Source organism: Coffea arabica, chromosome 4e, assembly GCF_036785885.1.
Source record: "Coffea arabica cultivar ET-39 chromosome 4e, Coffea Arabica ET-39 HiFi, whole genome shotgun sequence".
Taxonomy (NCBI): domain Eukaryota; kingdom Viridiplantae; phylum Streptophyta; class Magnoliopsida; order Gentianales; family Rubiaceae; genus Coffea; species Coffea arabica.
The window spans coordinates 48,131,466-48,146,101 of NC_092317.1; the positions used below are offsets into that span (position 1 = coordinate 48,131,466).

Consider the following 14,636-nt stretch of genomic DNA (forward strand, 5'->3'; position numbering starts at 1 on the left):
ATGCAATCGAGCAACACTTCAGTCTATGCAGTTGGGGATGTTGCCGCTTTTCTAGTAAAAATGTTTGCTGAAACACGCAGACTTGAGCATGTAGATTCTGCGAGGAAGTCAGCAAGGCATGCTGTTGCTGCTATCATGGAGCCAGAAAAGACGGGTGAATTCGACTACCTGCCATTCTTCTACTCCCGCGTCTTCACATTGTCTTGGCAGTTTTATGGAGACAACGCAGGGGAAGTAATTCATTTTGGGGATTTCTCGGGAAAGACTTTTGGGGCTTATTGGATTAATAAGGGTCATCTTGTTGGTTCTTTTCTGGAGGGTGGAACCAAAGAGCAGTACGAAGCTATAGCCAAGGCCACGAGGCTTAAACCGGCAATTGAAGACCTGGGTGAGCTTGAGAGGCAGGGACTGGGATTTGCTTTGACAGCAAGCCAGAAACCATCATCATCATCACCTCCTCTTGTTGCTGGCAGTTCTAATCTCGTCATCGAGAAACCATTACACGCTTGGTACGCAACTGCGGGTGTGATTGTGGCTGCATCAGTAGCAACCTTTGCATACTGGTATGGCAGGAGGCGACGAAGCAAAACAGGCTGCGATTGCTTCAGGAATTCGGACAATTCGGTCAATTTGTGTTTACCGAATTCAATCCGAATTGAATTCGAATTCGAAATTTGGTAATTCGAATACGAATTAGGTCGAAATATCTCAACACCATTTACCGAAAATTACCGATTTCAACCTACCGAATTACCGAATTCGAATTCGATGCTCACCCCTAGATAGGGGTCGAACCGGATGACGTCATAAATAAAAATTATTTAAAAATTAAAAAATTAAAAATATAATATCTAATAATATATTAATATTAATAAAGGTATATCCATATATATTTGATGTTTTAAATATATTTAACAAGAAAATACAAAGAAATTAGAACAATCAAGTAGCAATTTATATTATTTAATAAATATTAACAAGTTTAGAATTAAAATTATGAATTTAATTGAAAAATAACATCAAATTTTAGGACAATATTTATAAAGTATCAAATATTTGAGGTATATCAATAAGTTTTAACAATTTAGGCGGTCAAAACATAATATTAAAAAGTTTGAATTTTTTTAAAAAAAATTACTGTTGAACCGGAAAAACCGGTTTTTTCCCGGTCAAACCCGGTTTTTGACCGGCTTTGACCGGGTTTTAAATTTCCGGTTTTTTAATGTGACTCGGACCGGCCGGTCCGGTCCGAGTTTGAAAACAGAGGTTTCAGCCAAGACTGAAGTGAGTATTTTTCTAATTACCACCATCTCTTTTCTCGTAATTATGCATTTTTCGGAACAAAAAAAAAAGGTGTTGCCCCCGGGGCATATGGCGCAGCGGTTGAGGGGTCGGCCTTATGTTGCTGGTTTCCTCACTGACCAGGGTTCGATTCGTGCCCACTGCATCGCACATCCTGACTCGCCCGGGAAAGCTGTATGGTGTTGTCGGCTTCCCTCCGATTTGGTGTGACGACTCGGGTCCTAAGGGCTCCGGTCAGGGCATGTTCCGGGTTAAAAAAAAAAGATGTTCATCATTCATCACGATATCTTTATCTAGGAAATTTTGATTTGCTTCTGTTAGAAACCTAATAAAACCTAGAAAAAGCTTATTTTTCTTAGACTACTAATTTGTACTGTTAGGTCCCCCCCCCCCACCACAAAAAAAAATCCATATTATAGAAGTTCAATCTTCGAGCTGATTAAACAAGAAATTTTCCTTTCTGTGATATTCTGCAAAAATAAGATGTCTAGGCACATGTTATCTTACGATGTAGTTACAACCATTGTAAAAAGGAAGATGATTGTTTGCTTGTTGGTTTTGAACAAAATAATTTGGTTTGGTGGAATAGGAAGATTCTGAATTATATTATATATACTTGTGTTACCTATGTTTGAAGTATGCAGTGAAATATGTAAGAAATGCCACTTGATGTTTGAAAATACCACACGTCTGTTTGATCCCATTAATGGCTCGTCATCTGCTCCATTATTTCTTTGTAAAATGACATGTCGACTGGTGTTATAGTAGAAAATGAACACACATTGTCAAGCTAGTCAGTGGAACGGATGTGAACACGAAACTGAACTTTTGACTCGTGAGGAAACGGCTCCAATGATTTAAGTTATCATTGTAGAAGAAATACTTGCGTTTAGTGAAGATATTCTGATCCGCCCCGGCATTATGACAGTGATGGGAACAGCAGGTTTTCCTGATAAGAATCTCATTTTATTTTTATTCAAACACATAATAAATAGTTTGCTTGACATAGGCCAAAGGTTGTTGCTCGAGGAATCCTTGACTTAATTTATAGTGTTTTTTTTTTTTTTTTGTAATTGAATTATCGCATATTTAATTTTTGCATGAAATCGTCAGAGGTGGACAGGGCTCCAACTTCAAGAATTTTGTTTAGAGATAATTTCAGAAACCTCCTTTGAGGTTTCTGACTATTTCACTTGTCTCCCTCCAGGTTTTCAAAATTATACAAACCTCCTGTAAGATTAATTATTTTGCAACATTTAGGTCCATCAATAATTAAAAAGTGATATTAGGAGAGAGATGATAATATGATTCCATCAAACCCCTCATCTACTTTAATTAATTTAATACCAACCCACACATTAAAGAAAAACACTAAAATTTAATGTGTATCATTAGGGATCAAATCACATATAGTATTAAAAATAGCGTATCATTTTATATTATTTAATATAAGATCCAAATTACTCTTCTCAGTTACATATCCATTGTCAAACTTGGTCAATAACAAATAATCAAAAAATTTACAACCAAAATATTATAGAGAACAAACTTTAACATCATAAATATTCTTGTCAACATATTTAAATTAGTTGTTGAGATTTTTATGGTATTAAAGGTCGCTCTTTGTAATATTTTGATTACATATTTTTTGATTATTTGTTGTTGATCATGTTTGACAATGAGTTTGTAACTAAAAAGAACAATATGAATCTTATATTAAGTGAAATATATATAATGATATACTATTTTTGATGCCATATGTGATTGAATCTCTGATGATAAATAGCAAATTTTAGTATTTTCTTTAATGTTTAGATTGGAATTAGATTAATTAAATAATTTAGTAGATCAGAGATAATGGTGGAATCATATTATCTTCTCTCTCCTAGTATCACTTTTTAATTGTTGGTTGGACCTAAATGTTATAAGATAATAAACCTTAAGGAAGGTTAGTGTAATTTTTAGAATCTGGAGGAAAGCAAGTGAAATAGTTAGAAATCTCAAGGGAGGTTTCTAAAATTGTCCCTTTAGTTTAAGATGTGTAGGCAAATAAATTTTGGACCTATACCCGTATATTTTGGAAGAATCACATTATTGATCTTCGGCTTTAAAAAAACATATCATGCTTCATCACGGTTTATTATTTAGATGAAAACAATCCTCAAAATTAAATAAGTTTTCCAAAAAATTTAGATCTCAGCTCTGTTTGGATTGGCCATTTTTTCAAAAATAAGTTTTTCAAATACAATGCTACAATAATACACATAATTCCAAAAACATCTCATCCATACAATATATCAAATATTTCAAAAAATTTTTACTACTGCTGCAATAAATTTTTTTCAAAAACACCCTAAAAAACAGCTAATCCAAACAACCCGATATTATTAATTAGTTTAACCTTTGATCGAATATAGATCCTTGTTCAATAAGAACAAAATGAATTAAAGTTACTCCCTCCGTGTCCCATTCATTTGGTTATACTTTCCATTTGGGGATGTCCCATTCATTTTGTCATGTTAGAAAAGTCAAAGCAACTTTTACACTCTCTTTCTAATATAACCCTTCTTTTTAATCATACATTCAAATTTAAAATTTGAATTTGAGGGGGTAAAATTGGAAAGAGAAGCACAAACATCATAATCAAACCACTATTCTTAAAAAGTTGGATTCCCCAAACATAACCAAATGAATAGGACGGAGGGAGTATAAATTAGGTTAAAGATTTGGTAAATTTTTTCTACACTAAGATTGCATGTATTAGCAGGTCCAATATGTAGTCAGTATAGAATAGATTAATCTCTTTAATGCTTCTTTTAAGATAGAAAGTCACATCTTCTTAAGATATACAACTCAAGCTCGAACTATTAATCGTAAAGATTTTACAAACACTTAAATGTAAGTCTAAAAGTCAAAAGAAGATGTTTCTACAATTATGGCAAACACCTAAAGAGACCATTAAATAAGGTATAGCTCATACAGCCATATCTACATATGCATGCATGTGCATTTTCATTTAACAATGAAAGAGAGATGATTTTTGTCCCCAACCAATTATCAGGCTGGAAACATCGAAATTGGACACCCCAAGATGTTGGGCGTTCAAAATTTATGTGCTTGTCCACATCGTAATTAGGACGTCTGCTGACACATAATGTGATAGTGATTCCACATATATTTATATAACTCTCCGGTTAGAAGGTTACCTCCAAAGAGATTGTGAAGCTCCAGGAAGTTATAGCTCCCTTCCTAGCTTCATAATTGCTCTGACCATTATAGAGTTTGGAAAGCAAAAGAACGCCGAATTTTTAGTACATTTAAAAGACAGATTCCAAAAAAAAAAAAAATGGGAATCAAATCACCAATGGATGATACTAAGTTGAAGGAGAATGATACTGGTGTCAAGAAGGATGAAGTCAAGTACAGAGGAATCAAAGCTATGCCTTTCATCATAGGTAACAAATTTATATGTGACTTGTACATAGAATTTTGTTAACTTTGTCAGCTACGGTATTAAACATGTGAGCTCTGCAGGAAATGAAACGTTCGAGAAGCTGGGAACAGTCGGAACTATATCCAATCTGTTGGTGTATCTGACGACTGTCTTTAACATGAGTACTATTAGTGCAACAAATCTCATTAACATCTTCAATGGTACCTGCAATTTTGGAACCTTGATTGGAGCTTTCTTCTCGGACACTTACTTCGGCCGATACAACACTATAGGCTTTGCTTCAGTGGCTTCTGTCTTGGTAAAATTTCTACCATTGATCTTAGTGTTTCCCAACTAGCTAGCAAAGAAAATTTTCGGTTCTTTAAGAAATGTTTTGATTTTATACCTGAATGCAAATAAGAACCTGATTGAAGATAATTTGTTGGAGAACTAGAATCTGATCCTTGGTTTTGTTTCCCCTTTTTGAAACACAGGGAATGCTCATATTGACGCTAACTGCAGCGATTCCTCAGTTGCATCCCTCTCCTTGCGGAACAGACAGCAGCAAATGTGTTGGACCAACAGCAGGGCAACTAGCTTTCCTGTTGAGTGGATTCGGATTCCTAGTGATTGGAGCTAGTGGCATAAGACCATGTAATTTGGCCTTTGGTGCAGACCAGTTTAATCCCAATACAGAGTCCGGTAGAAGGGGAACCAATAGTTTCTTCAATTGGTATTATTTCACCTTTACATTTGCCGTGATGGTATCCTTGACAATCATTGTCTACGTGCAATCCAATATCAGTTGGGCTATCGGATTGGCAATCCCTGCATTCATGATGTTCTTATCCTGCACTTTCTTCTTCGTGGGTACGAGAATATATGTGATGGTACTGCCACAGGGTAGTCCCTTGACTAGTGTGGTACAAGTAATTGTTGCTGCAAGGAAAAAAAGGAAATTGGCTTTGCTAGATCAGCCACCGGATTCTCTCTTTGATTTCATATCTCCAAATTCAATCAACTCTAAGCTTCCTTACACAGATCAGTTCGGGTATCGACTTTAAGACTTTCAAATTCTGATCAATCTTTTATATGTAACACTTGAAGTATAGTTTCAAACTAAAACTAATTGAGTGGAAATACTAATTCAGGTTCCTGAACAAAGCAGCGATCATAACCCCTGAAGATCATATCAACGCGGATGGTTCAGCACACAATCCATGGAGGCTTTGCAGCATCCAGCAGGTGGAAGAAGTGAAATGCATAATCAGAGTGGTTCCCATATGGATTGCAGGAATTATATACTCTATAGTTCTGAACTTGATGCAGACTTATGGGGTTTTCCAGGCCATCCAAGCTGATAGACGCCTTGGAAATACCCGCTTCAAAATCCCAGCAGCATCTTACACAATTTTTCAGATGTTGAGCCTGACAGCATGGATTCCAATATATGATAGGATCATTGTCCCGTATCTTCGTAAAATCACCAAGAAAGAAGCCGGTATAACTGTCCTCCAAAAGATGGGTGTTGGCATGGTAATTGCAGTGGCTACCATGGTGGTATCTGCTCTAGTGGAAAACTGGAGAAGAACGGTGGCTCTTACTAAGCCAACCATAGGAGTCGTAGCTCAAAAAGGCGACATTTCTTCCTTGAGTGCCTTTTGGTTAGCCCCTCAAATGGCTCTAGCAGGGCTTTCAGAAGCATTTACCGTCATTGCTGAAGTTGAATTTTTCTATAAGCAGTTCCCCGAGAGCATGAGAAGTTTTGGAGGGTCATTCTTGTTTTGTGGAATTGCAATGTGTAGTTATTTGAGCAGCTTCATGATATCAATAGTCCACAAAGGGACCAGAAATGCATCCGGAATAGACTGGTTGGCTGAAGATCTCAACAAGGGAAGATTGGATTACTTCTATTACCTGGTTACTGCTTTGGAAGTTCTCAATTTAGGATACTTTCTAATTTGTGCTAAGTGGTACAAGTACAGAGGAACACAAGGCAAGAGCAATAACGGTGATGTTGCCATGGAAGATTTAAGCTCCAGAGCACATATGGTATAATCCAATTTCTGCAATCTGATTGAAGTGGTCTCAAGAGGCAGGACCAAGAAGCAGTTACCTACTCCTCCCCATGTTCCCACCCAAACACAACAGTTTAACAATAATAATAATTAAAAAAAAAAACAAGGGTTTAAGAGGGGACAGAATGGCTAATGTAGTAAGAATAGTCTCATTTTTTTTTTTCGAAAGGGGAGTAGTGGGGGGGGGGGGGGGGGGGTTGGGAATCAAAAGGGTAGTCAATTTCTGTAGCTTAATGTTTTTCAAATGTTGCCTCTGCTTCTAGGGTAGCAATCCATTCACAACTCTCAGCTGGAACAGGCTCTGAAATTCTGGTAAATAGTGATTCCTGTGGTTTTCTTGAATTGTCTCCTATAAAGATGGATACACCATGTCTAATGTGTCCATGTAGACATCAATCTTACATTTTAAGTCTTTGGGTGTAGATTTAAAACTGGTGAAAATATTAGGGATGGGTTCCATCCAACTTCCCTTTTTTTTTATCCAACTTAAATTTACACTTTTTAGAAGTTTTAATGCAAACAATACAAGTCATCTATGAATTTTATTTAAAATATTGAGGCAAATATTAAATAACTGTTTATGACTTTATGTATATATTTTGGAAGAATTGTACCGATCTTCATCTCTTTCAATATAAAACGAACAAGTCTAGTGTAAGCAAAAAAAAAAAAAAAAAACATATCGATCGTATATTATTTTATCATATCGATCTTTATCATAACTTGTCACCAAAAAAAATTTGTTGGTAGGTTTTGCACTTAAATATTAGCCATGTTGATGCGAAAAAGTGACCTAACCAAGCACAAGATATGCATATTTGTTCTTTGTCTATGATTGAATCTATAACAAGTCGATGCTTGTTTTTCTGGTAACTCCAAATTTTGATTCAACAAAGATCTTACAAGAGTAATATCTAAAGAGATGAACCCTTAAAAGTTAAATCCCAAGAATTTTGGAAGCATAAATAGGAAATGAATGAATATAGGAACTACTGATCCTCTTCTGAAAATTTTAAAAAAATTGTAAAAAAAAAAAAAGATTGAATGAATCCAAGGACTAACCTCCAATTGTCACAGGTCGACTATTACTTCTACTACCGGTCCTGATTTTTCATACAAAAACTTTTCAGGGTAGTGCATGTCTTGATTGGTCAGGTGCACGGATTCATGCAGACCGTGTCACAGTTACACGATTATTGAAGGTAGATCCTGATGGCCCGAAAAATATCTAACCTTCCCAACAAATCGGCCTGGTATCCTGCTGGCATGGTAGGCTAAAAGTTTGTGAGCAAAATCCATTCTTTCTACAGCCCCGTTTCAGTTTGTGGTTTCTTTTCCCCTTCCCACTCAGCACTCTTCAACTTTTGACTTTAGTTCTCAAACTTCAAAAATGGGATTTTTTGGTTTCTAAAATATAATGTCTGTTCTACTCTCATCTCTAAAATATAAAATATATCTCACTTTTTTTCAAAAACCAATATGCATTATTTTTTCATTAATGATCAGAAAGAAGCTTTACAAATGAAATCAGACTCACCAGTATAACACTATACTATACTAGCACTATACAAGTATACACACATTAAACAAGAAACTTAATTCCTGATGCATTCCTGATCTAATCCCTATTTCAAAATCAGCTTCAAGTTTTTCTAAAATCTATCTCACTTTACTTCCTAAAGTATAAATTCGATTCTATTTTAGTTTTCGAGGTATAAAATTTGGCTGACTTAAAGATAAAATCTCTCTCATTTCCGTCAATAATTTTACTGAAATAGGGATTAAAGTCTCTCATTTTAAAGTTTGAAGATCAAAATAGAAATATAGGTACAGTTATAAAATGTGCAAAGTGGAATTGATCATTATCTAATACTACAACTTCGACATGACATTACATTTTTTACCAAGCCATTTTGTTGGTGTCACAAGGGTTTGCACTTGAAGAAGACCTTCTGAAGATCATTTGGATTTTTAATTCCATGTTACATTGCTTAATTGATAACTCGTATCGATATCTTCTAGATAATGCTGTCCTTAAAAGATCTTTTGAAGTGCATAACAAAAGCTTGTCGTTCCGAACTTTGACTAGGAAAAACAAACATTAAAAGGTCCACCTAGAATTCATGCTAACTCAGGAACGCCTTTTTGACTAACAAATAACATTATTGTATCAAGTGACATTTAATCTAGAAGATAGAGTACCAACAAATATTAAAGCCACTGCATTTGACTTTGTTCTGTGTACCTACTCACAACCAGTGGCGAAGATCTTTGTACGTAAACCACACGATATATCCTTCAGACGGCGGAAGGTAACAGGTATCGAGTTTGTACAATAAGAAATATTTGATCAAATAAAATATAAATTTTGTATATAATGATAATCAAGGTCGAATTTACAGGAATTGGGAAAATTTGTTTCTCCTCGAGTTCAACGTAAGGAAGATTTTATAAAAATATAAAAATAAATAATTAACTAAATCAAAACAACACACGAAAATAAATATGAATAAATCAACAATAGATACGACTCTAGTCAAAGGTGCAACTTTTCAGACACAGTCCATTCAACTGATCAATGATGCAAAGATAATTCAATTATTCATTAATAGATTAGTTATAGTTGCCGTACACGCGATAAACAACTAACTTTTCCTTATTTTTTTGATAGTCAAGGTACGATCATTAATTATTTCTCTAACCAAGAAATAATCCTAAATACGACCGTAGGATTTAATTTTCCAATTGCATTAAGAATTAAAAAAATCAAATTCTAACCTACAAACATGCTACAAGAGTTTGCTTAACTTAGATCATATGTTTCCCTAATATGAAACCAATCACGCTAATCGTCACTGGTATTAACCAATCAAACAATTACGATTAATTTGACAATAGTTTATTAGGTTAATTCGAATATCTAATTTGTGACATTCAAATAACAAAACAATCATAAAAAGTTAAACCAAAAAATGCACGAATACCAATGAATAAAAGAAATAAATAAAAATAATTTGATTTCACAGATGTTTGGAACCGCATCTTCAAGTTAATTCTTGACTAGAAAAGAAGATTCAGCTACCCATCCTCAAGGGAAATGTGCAGGACTCCATTGATAACAATTGCGTATGGTTTTTCCTCTAAAACTAACGAAATGGCCAGGAGAAGAGCCAAAGCAAATGACGGCCGTGTGCTGTACTTCAAACAATTACACCCGAAATTGTTGCTGGCCGAACTATTAATCAAATGGTCCGTCCTTTGCTTTTTCTTTTTGTTTCCTATTCGGTCTCTACTACCAACAACATCGCATGTTTCCTAAATAGAAATGGGTAACTACTAAGATAATATTCCAAGTTCCCTAATCCAATACTAGAACTAATAATGAAAATTGAAATCTTCAAAATTTACCTTCGAAATTGCCCTGAGTTCAACTCGGACTTGGAAATCGGCTATGAATGCGTCACCATCAAAGTAACTCTTAGAATGCTGAAAAATTGTTCCTTTTAATCATGTCTCACATAATTTCCTATAATTTGCACAATTAACCAAATATAAGTAGAATCTATCAATTAAAATAATATTTGGCTAAAATTAAGAGAAAAATAATTATAAATTGAATAACAATTTTGTACCCTATTAATTCTCCTTACACTTAAACCATGCTTGTCCTTAAGCGTGAGAACAACTAATCAAGCAATTGAGTTCAAACAATGGCTATTGCTCAAATAATCTATTGCCGAAGTATAATTAAAACACATGTCAAGCATTATTGGCTAATTTTCAAGAAATATCTCTCTAGTTAGTTTTTAAAATTCAGGACTCTTCTAACTGTTGATTAACTAATCTAAGAATATAAAATATTCAACCAACATTTGTCAGCATATGGTTCAACTATGAAGTAAAATCTCAACATTAAAACCCCCGGATCAGTAGGCTAACATAATCAACCACATACTTGCACATATCTTTTTTTTTCTGCTAGCTCATCACTTTTTTTTATATCCCCACACTTGAGCTCTTTTTAATATCCCCACACTTGAACTCTTTTTTCTTCTTCTTCTTTTTTATTCCCTCCTTTTTTTCAAGGGAAAAGGTTAGTTCTCAATCATTCAAATCTTTTGACGCGAACTCCAATATCTACCAAATGAAGGAGGCCGGTTACTCAACTCTTATCTCTTAAAGACCATATATTCATGATTATCACCATTATTTGATGCGAAGTCAACATTTTTGGTGAAGACTCTCGGTTGTTGGGCAACGATAACTAGCGGAGTATAACCAAACATTATTTAGTGTGTAAGTACCAAAATAAAATTAAAGACCACACAAGCCCGTTCCCTAATATGGAGAACTAATTCGATTAATAGTTGAACTAATTTACATGAAAAATGCTAGACAAATATTTACAATACATAGAAAAGTTAACCAAAAAGTGTAAAAGTCACAAAATCTCAAACATTCTCCAGAGAAACACCCTTAAATCTAACCATTTCATACTTGACCCATTAGACTAAAAAAATCTTGGCAATAGAAAAATTTGAAACATCTAGTCATTGTTGATCAGGAAGTCCACAAAGATACACAAGATGTGGCAAAAATTGGATAAAAGTCGACAAAGTCAAACAAAAAAATTCAACAAAAATGCCTACACTTATATTTTTTCAATATACTACCAATATACTACTCTCCCCACATCTAACCTTACATTGTCCCCAATGTAAAAAATAAAGAATAGAATACGAAACAAAAGGGACAATGAAACTTTTCCGATAATTGAGGAGGATCGTGGACAGCTATGGGTGGAAAGGACAGCGTGAAGTGACAGCGAATGGCTAGCAAGGAATGGATGGTGTTGGCGGTACTGGACGATAAATGGACGAGCAACTTTGGTCGGCGTTTAAGCAGCTGGCAGTGGTGGTTGCGAGCTCGAGTAACGGATGGCAGCAGCACTAGAATCGGTGGAACCAAACAAGGGTAGCGATGGATGGCGGTGGTGGCCTGTAAACGGTAACCAGCAATGGACAGCGAAAATGAGGGCGACAGTTAGGCGGCTGTGAAAGAAATAGGGGAGAAAGAAAGAAAAATGAGAGGAAGGAAGAAAGAAAGAAAGAAAAGAGAAAAAAAGAAAAGAAAGAAAGAAAAGGAAAAGAGAAGGAAAATGAAAATAATATTTTTGTTTTTTTTACCCTTCTCTAGAATAAGACGTGGGCACGTTCTGTTAGTAGAAACCCTTCTGATGGTGAAATTGGTGCATTACTAGTTACCACGTGCCCTCTAGGTGCGGGCGCGTCATGTTGTTAAGTCTGTTCCAAAATCGAAATATGAACTCTCCAGACAAGTAAGCGTGGACATGTCATGTTGGTCCAAACGGTTCTGATGGTGGAATGGAGAATTAGCGCATTATCACGTGCCCTCAAGATGCGGGCGGGTCCTGTTGGGAGGAAGTCTTCTAACTAAGAAAACATCAAAAATGAAGATTAAACACAGTAAATTTGAAAAATCTAAGATAAATATAATGAAACTAATAATAAGAAAAACTAAAAATTGAATTGGGTTACCTCCCACTAAGTGCCTTTCTAATGTGTTTGGCCAGACATTGTTATATTTGTTCACGGAGGATAAAATCTTGTAACTCGTTTCAATGTTTTATCCTCTATGTAAATAGCGTAATTCTTGAGCATATGAGTTACGGTCTTATATGGACTAGTTGATGGCGCCAAACAAACAAGTAATGGCCTTAATTCTTCACCAACTCCGTCATCACGAGCACTTACTGGTTCAAAATATTTGACTACAGCAATTCCTAATTATTTCTATCATGAAACTCAAAATCTTCCAATATAACAAAATCAATTTCACTAACAGAAATTACAGAATAAGAGTTAAGAGAATGTTGGCTAGGGAATGGAGGGGATATCACCATATTTAGAGATTGTTCACTGGATTCATTCATTTGAGCAATTTGATATTGAAGTCTCATTTCTTGCACTTCAACTCCCTTTTCAACTGCATTTTTAGATCCTTCTTCTCGAGACTCTTGCAGTTCCATATCACTTGTCAAGATAATTGCACTCTCATCTTTCTTAAAGTCGATGATGGTCTGTAAGAGAAATTCTTCACAAATTGAAAAAATCAATTTGCTCATTATAGATGCCAATTCATGTCTTCCATCCTCCCTCCCTAATCATCCTTTGTGTCTCCTGTCAAAAATGATATATCATTTCTTCAATAGACATATCTGATATAGATAATGGTTGTTGACGCATTCCATCCTCAGTCCCTCTATTTCTCATTTGTGTCTCCTGTTCAAATCGATATGTATTAGCACTTAGTAATTTCATCATTTTTTCAAGAGACATACCTGACATGGATGATAGTTCTTGAGACTCTTGCTGTTGATATTAATGTTGAAAATCAATTGGCTCTGTTGCATAATTAAAATTGGAGTTGTCCCACCATCCTTGATCATACCCATTTGAATAAGGGTCATACCACATTTGAGATTGGGGTGAAAAATCTTCAAATTTATTAATTGAGGTATTCGGGCAATCTTGAAATTCAAGGCACATAACGCTTGAATGATCCGTGGCATAATAAATTTCACAAGTTGCAACAACCATTTTTTCTATAAGAGAGTTCAGTGAATCTAAATGTTGATCATTAAAAAAGACACAAGTCTCATACCTCTCTTAGGAATAAAATCCAGTCTATCATCAAAATATTGAGTGTTAGCAGCTATAACCTAGTGAAAAAATAAGAGAAAAAATAAGATGAACTCAAAAAGAAATAAATTAATCAAACACCACTCCCCAACAACAACGCCAAAAATTAATAGGTGTCAAGCCTGTACAATAATAAATACCTGCTTAAATAAAATATAAATTTTGTATATAGTGATAAGTAGGGTCAAATCTACAGGGACTGAAAAAATTTGTTTCTCCTTGAGTTCAACATATGGGGGATTTTATAAAAATATAAAATAAATAATTAACTAAATCAAAGCAATGCACAAAAATAAATATGAATAAATCAACAATAGATACAACTCTAGCAAAAAATGTAACTTTTCATACACGATCTATTCAACTGATCATCGATACAAAGATAATTCAATTACTCATTAATAAATTAGTTATAGTTGCCATACATGCAATAAACAACCAAATTTTCCGTACTTTTTCAATAATCAAGGTACGACCGTTAACTATTTTCCTAACCAAGAAATAACCCTAGGTACGACCATGGGATTTAATTTCTCGATTGCATTAAGAATTAGAAAAGTCCAACCCTAACCAACAAACGCGCTACGAGGTTTTTTTAGGAAAAAATGCATTTTTCATCCCTAATGTTTAAGGTATTAACCAATTTCGTCCCTAAAGTTTCATGCAAAACATATTTCATCCTTGTAATTTTATAATTTTGACTAATTTCATTCTTAAAGTTTCACACGAACACATTTCATCCTCATAGTTTAATAGATTTGGCTAATTGAGGACAATTGATGGATTGTCAAGGATTTTAAATAGAATATCGTCATTTGATCACAGCATGCCCATTAGTAAAAAAAAAACACTGGATTAACCAAACGGTTAAAAATCTTTTCTTAATTCACTTTCTCGTTTTAGAATCAAAAAAAACCTAAGAAATTTTCAGCCACCATTATTTTCGTCTTAATCACAATCGAACAAGAAGATCCAAAGAAAAGGAAGTCGTGGAAAACAAACAACCTCACTATAGCCACTTGGAAAAAAATGTCGAACAACCCCATTACAACTAATTGGAAAAAAATATTAATGTGAAAGAAAAAATTGTTTGGATTGTCA

The 14,636-nt window shown here is 34.6% G+C and overlaps 2 protein-coding genes across 2 annotated transcripts; both read left to right on the forward strand.

The window, feature by feature from the left end:
* On the forward strand, positions 1-1,512 carry LOC113741135 (monodehydroascorbate reductase 4, peroxisomal-like). The gene is made up of 2 exons (XM_072046704.1): positions 1-624; positions 1,354-1,512. Exons 1-2 carry the CDS (start codon positions 1-3, stop codon positions 1,510-1,512), a joined length of 783 nt encoding a protein of 260 aa, XP_071902805.1.
* Positions 1,513-4,505: 2,993 nt separating this feature from the next.
* LOC113742769 (protein NRT1/ PTR FAMILY 2.11-like) lies at positions 4,506-6,981 on the forward strand. The gene is made up of 4 exons (XM_072048033.1): positions 4,506-4,757; positions 4,837-5,054; positions 5,230-5,786; positions 5,887-6,981. The coding sequence occupies exons 1-4, from the start codon at positions 4,649-4,651 to the stop codon at positions 6,791-6,793; spliced, it is 1,791 nt and encodes a 596-aa protein (XP_071904134.1). The 5' UTR covers positions 4,506-4,648; the 3' UTR covers positions 6,794-6,981.
* Positions 6,982-14,636: the final 7,655 nt, after the last annotated feature.

Bases quoted from the DNA above. Each gene is read 5' to 3' on its own strand.
- LOC113741135 (XM_072046704.1), top strand. From the start codon at position 1: ATGCAATCGAGCAACACTTCAGTCTATGCAGTTGGGGATGTTGCCGCT. The intron at 625-1,353 runs GTCAATTTGTGT...CAAAAAAAAAAG, and splicing joins TCAGGAATTCGGACAATTCG to GTGTTGCCCCCGGGGCATAT.
- LOC113742769 (XM_072048033.1), top strand. From the start codon at position 4,649: ATGGGAATCAAATCACCAATGGATGATACTAAGTTGAAGGAGAATGAT. The intron at 4,758-4,836 runs GTAACAAATTTA...TGAGCTCTGCAG, and splicing joins AGCTATGCCTTTCATCATAG to GAAATGAAACGTTCGAGAAG. The intron at 5,055-5,229 runs GTAAAATTTCTA...TTTGAAACACAG, and splicing joins CTTCAGTGGCTTCTGTCTTG to GGAATGCTCATATTGACGCT.